The 5231-nt window shown below is 37.8% G+C and overlaps 1 protein-coding gene across 2 annotated transcripts; it reads right to left on the bottom strand.

The window, feature by feature from the left end:
* Positions 1-711: 711 nt before the first annotated feature.
* On the bottom strand, positions 712-4510 carry LOC106414978 (CSC1-like protein At3g54510). 2 transcript variants are annotated; one of them, XM_013855567.3, is made up of 10 exons: positions 4089-4510; positions 3879-4022; positions 3737-3800; positions 3426-3638; positions 3156-3299; positions 2711-3009; positions 1743-2022; positions 1392-1670; positions 1077-1310; positions 712-995 (listed from the first exon to the last, which is right to left on the bottom strand). In XM_013855567.3, the coding sequence occupies exons 1-10, from the start codon at positions 4376-4378 to the stop codon at positions 825-827; spliced, it is 2118 nt and encodes a 705-aa protein (XP_013711021.2). In that variant the 5' UTR covers positions 4379-4510; the 3' UTR covers positions 712-824. The 2 variants fall into 2 exon arrangements, with proteins under 2 accessions (XP_013711021.2, XP_022563497.2); XM_022707776.2 differs by lacking the exons at positions 3737-3800; positions 4089-4510 and having other exon boundaries at positions 3879-4020.
* Between the last annotated feature and the right edge of the window lie 721 nt (positions 4511-5231).

Raw genomic sequence — 5231 nt, 5'->3', positions numbered from 1 at the left:
GGAGATTCAAAGACAGAGAAATTGAAGGATAAAGCCACTGCCAATGGTGACAACCCAACAACTCGGGGCAGTTTGACAATTTCTATAAAAGTAATCAAAATCAAGGCCCTGTCCCCCATTTTTACTCTTAAGAGACTTTGTGTTTTTAACTGTCTACTTCCTTTCAAATCTTTGTTTTCCAACAGATTCTGAGAAAGGCAATTAAAAAGCTTGAAAAAGAAATAGGGAAAGAGTCAATGATTGGTAATGGTTACGAGGAAATGAAGAGGCATCTAAACAAAAAAAAAATGTGAATAGATATAGAAGAAATGTGATGAACAAGAGAACTATATCGTCGAGTTGAAGAAAATACATAAATATGGGTTGTAGTAAACTTGTAATATGTCACGCCCACGTCATAGATGATGATAAACTTCAGATTTGGAGGAAGGTAAATCCATAAATCAGAATATAGCTCATCTCTTTTGACAAACATGTATGTTTTCTGTTTATTTATCTGACAATAATAAACCCAAAAGTTTGCTTTGTGTTTGGATAATCTTTGCAAGTCTTCATTCTAAACCACTCACAAAAATAGCATATATCATCATTCTCATGCTATCTCGACTTTTATAAGCATACTGTATAGTTTACTACGCCTGGCCATTTATATAGACAGCGTTCAATTTCTATGTACTTGTAACCATGATATCCAAAGTGGTAACACATATATATGAGGACGTACGTGGAGAAGCTTAAAAATCCCACATCACATCCATGATCTATATTTATAATACTAATTAAGATGACAAAAGTTTCAAACCAGCTCATCACATTTGTTTGCCTCAAATTGAGCCGGTCCCAAGCAACGGTTGGTTCAAGTTCGTTGCTGGTTCCGCTGATAAAGTTACACGCTCTAAGCAAGGTTGATGCCGGTTATACGCTGTTGCAGCATCAACATAATGTGCTTCAGTCTCCCCGTTCTTTTCATCTACTTCATCTATTTCAACTGCCGTCTACACCAAGAAACAACATATATTCTTTCTAAATTTATTAACCAGTACGCTTATCCATACTATATCATTTAATTTAAATACCTGTATTGGGAAATGTTTGAATGATGGGAGGAAGCGGATCTTGCAGTACTCGTTGTAAGCTATAGTGATCAATATGAGAGGTACAGTAGCTATAGCTGCAGATGGCTTTGACTTTAGCCCAAAGAGACCCACCATGGTCACTTGCATAAGTATAATTGATACAAAGATATAGTGATGAATGATTGGCCAGAAGCAACCACAAGTATCATATGTCATCTCGTACACATCTTCCATCTGAGGAAAAATCGAAAAGAGAAATGCCAAGTTAATGTCAAAACAATCACATATCTGAAAAGGGTTTTAGAAAAGCTAGACCTGGTTGAAGTAGACAATATATCCAAGGCAAAAATAGCCAACCAGGAAAGGTAGCATCAATGGTGCTACCACAGCATATATCATACCAATCAATATCGATAAGGACACTGTGGGGATAACCCTAAAATATGGAAACGAAAAGAGATAAGTGTTGTTCTCTTTTGCTCTTCCGTAAGTGCATGATCTTATGATATCAAATGTTATCAGCCCCAGTTGAAGAATCTCCAAAGAGAATCCAGACAGCCCATCTGTCAAGATGTATGTCATAAAAAACTCTCCCTGTAATACAAAAGCAAGAAAACGAAGTTACAAAGCAAGTCATATACTTGTAGAGCACGTAAGGGCTTTTACCTGGGCTGAAACAGCAGCAGCAAGGTGACTAGGAATGTCTCTAGGATGAGTGAAGTATTCACCAATTTCATCTAGTAATGAACCAGATATGACACTCAAGAAGAAAACATTCCCCATTAGAAAATAAAAGACCATATTGCAAGCTTTTATCTCCTCTTTGCTCTTGGAGATAGAACCGCCGAGATAAGCCATTCCAAGCATAGCATAGGGGACAATGTACATGAAACCTTTGAGTATTGCGCTTGGGAGGTACCCTGTCACAACCGAGCTGAGCCCTGGTCTGTTATATATAACATACCTACCTTGTTAGTGTATTTCCAAATCAAGACAAAAGCAATATAGAATAATAATAGCAAACGAGAAGCAGAGCCGGTCTCGACACAACCAAGTAAAACATTGGCCTTGATCTTTACGAGGTAAATATAGGGGCAAATCTCCAAAATAACACATTTTTAAGTTTATATTACAAAAATAACACTCAAAAACTAAAATGACCAAAATAGCACCTTTCTAAGTTTATCCTTTGAAAATTTTAATTTTTTTATTTTTCAAAATTTGAAATCTTATCCCCAAAACCTCATTTCTCAACTCTAAACCCTAAACCCTAAACCCTAAACCCTAAACTCTAAACCCTAAACCCTAAACCATAAACCCTAAACCCTAAACCCTAAACCCTAAAATCTAAACCCTAAATCCTAAACTCTAAACCCTAAACCCTAAACCCTAAACCCTAAACCCCACTCTTTAACTCTAAACTTAGACCCACTCTTTAACTCTAAACCCTAAGTTTGTGGATTTTGATAAAACATTAAGTGCTATTTTGTGACTTTTGACCTTGAATGCTAGTTTGGGAACATAAACTTGATTTAGTGCTATTTTTGTCTTTTTCTCTAAATATAGGCTTCAAATTATTTATTTAATTTTTATTAAAGTTTTTACTAAATGTCTATGGAGAAGAGAAAGCTTACATGAATTCAACGGCCATGGCTGGAGGAAACCATTTCTTAAGCTTCTCATACTTTGCTATCCCCTGGACAGCTGTGACTGGAATAGCAAAGAAAATTGTAAGTGCTGCTGCTGCAAGGATGACTCCGATTTTGTTGAGAGGTAATATCTGTTGAGGGATAGCAAGATTTCTCCATGACACATCTCTTGGTTCAGGAGCCATTTCAGTGATCAGTTCTAGAGGGTTTGAGTGCTGCTGTGTTTGAGCTACCAGTGCAGCACTTCTTCGTGATTTGAAGGTGACAAACGCAACAGGTAACTCCTTCATGGAGACAAAAAGCAAAATACTGTAGAATTATACAAGTATTTTCAGGATTCATGCAAGACACTATAATAATTGTAGGATCAAAGTTGTCTACTTTTGAGCACAATCCACTATAAACGTAAACTCTGAACTCATGAAAGTACCTTCTCTCTGAGCATAGTTTCACTTTGAAGGTGGGAAACCTTATGAGCAAATTCTCGAAACTTTTCTTCGGAAATTGATATATGTTTATGTTCTTCTGTGTCTCTATTTTCTTCTAGCTCTTTCTTAAGCTTCTTCTGCTTCCCCTACATGATTTTTCATAGGAAAAAGAAGATGCTAAAACTTGACAATGGAGAGAAGTCTTCATTAAAAGAAAAAACCATTCTGGTGTAACAATATGAAAAGATGATACCAATAGTGCCAAACCATACCAAAAGGTATTCAATATCTCTCCCATCGTACAACATCTGATGCGAATGATAACTGAAAGGATGATGTTTAGAGAAAAAGTGGTCAACACCGCAGCTAAGAGTGTTATGCTCAGGGCAGACTGGAACTTGCCGGACAAGAACAGTGAACTGGTCAGCATGATGGCTTAGTTCTTTCATTTGCTGAAGCCTTTTCACAAGAATCTCTTTGTATTCCTAGATAGGAAGATCCATGTAAATTAACATATATATTCTACTAAAAGAACAAGATTGTCGAATGATGCCATAATAGAAAGACAAGAGTAAAAGCTTACCTTATGCAACAAAAACAACGCATACAATGATATGAACCACAAGCATGAGAAATGCACCCACAACCTAGGATAGTTTTAAGACAAATGAGAAATATTAAGAAAATAACTCTAAGATGATGCAAGAAAAGGACACAAGGCTTACTTGTTAGAACCTCTAGTGATATTTGATATAGTGAAAGCATCCATCGAGTACTCCTTTCTCGTAGGCAAATCTGACTCACTGTAATAATCAACAGGAAGAAGCAGTGCTACTCCAAGTAACGAACACAACATGAAGAATCTGGTTCTGCAAAACATTACAAGAATCATTACATGCGGGTTCTCAATGTTTTCATTGAAACTAAATCCTTACCCGAATTTGAAGAGCCTCATGAGGACGAGAGCGTCGAGGCCATGGCGGCGGAGGATGTCTTCCTCGGGGACACGAAAGGCTCGTGGGATCCAGGCTACGGAAGGAACGAAGCGAGGGAGGGAGAAGGAGGAGTGGATAGGAAGATCAGCGCGGTGGCGATCGGAGAGGAGGCGAGCGTAGTAGATGACGGCGTTGCGTGGCTGCTTCTTCAGCACGGAGAAGAGCCAGAGTGCGAGGATGGCGAGTCCTATGTTGATCGACGCCGACGCTATCAAGCTCTCTGGCGTCATCTCTCGTCTTTTCTCTGTTCTTCTCTCTCACTGCTATGTGAAAACAGAGTCGCATTACGTGGCCTTTCTGCATGTAACGTAATGCCTCCACGCCGCTTTTGCCTCGATTTTTATTGACCACCGACCAATATCGCATAGTTAGAGATAATTACGCTTATACAATATATATATACTAGGCCTCGGCGTTCGGGTCATCGGATCGGGTTCGGGTCGGTTCCTTTCAGATCCGGGTCTTTTCGGATCCTAAATATTTAGATTCAATAGGTACTTAGAAATTTTTGGTTCGGGTTCGGGTCGGTTCTTCTCGGGTCTGGGTCGGTTCAGGTCTATAATTAAAATACCCATAAAATACCCATAATTTTTCAGGTCCATATCGGGTCCGGATCGGGTTCGGGTATTTGGGATCTGAAAAGGACATGATATACCCAATTCCATCAACTTTAGTTGAATACTAGGGGGGTGTCCGCGCTTCGCGCGGAATATTGTTTTATTATTGCTAAGAGCATGATTTTTTTTTTGGATAATGTAATTATGTTATCGTTTTTATTTGTTAAGATCATTATTTGATGTTTTTAGTTTGTTATGTAGTAGGTGATAAGTTAATATATTTTGCGTTTTTTTTTTTTTTGAATAATGTGTCGTTGTGTGTATAGTACTTGTTAGTAGTCAAATGAGCCTCTAACGTAAACTAATATTGAATTTCAATAACTTTGCATCTACGCATTTGTTGATTCTAAGATTAACGGTTTCATCGTCAAAATTGTATTATAATTTTTTCATATTTTTGAAAATTATAATTTTTAAGATGTTTTTTGCCCTCTCCTCATATTTTAAACTTGAGCCCTCACCGTGC

The sequence above is a fragment of the Brassica napus genome, chromosome C8 (genome assembly GCF_020379485.1).
Source record: "Brassica napus cultivar Da-Ae chromosome C8, Da-Ae, whole genome shotgun sequence".
Taxonomy (NCBI): Eukaryota; Viridiplantae; Streptophyta; class Magnoliopsida; order Brassicales; family Brassicaceae; genus Brassica; species Brassica napus.
Note: the sequence above shows the minus strand (reverse complement) of the source record. Positions and strands in the feature narration are given on the sequence as shown.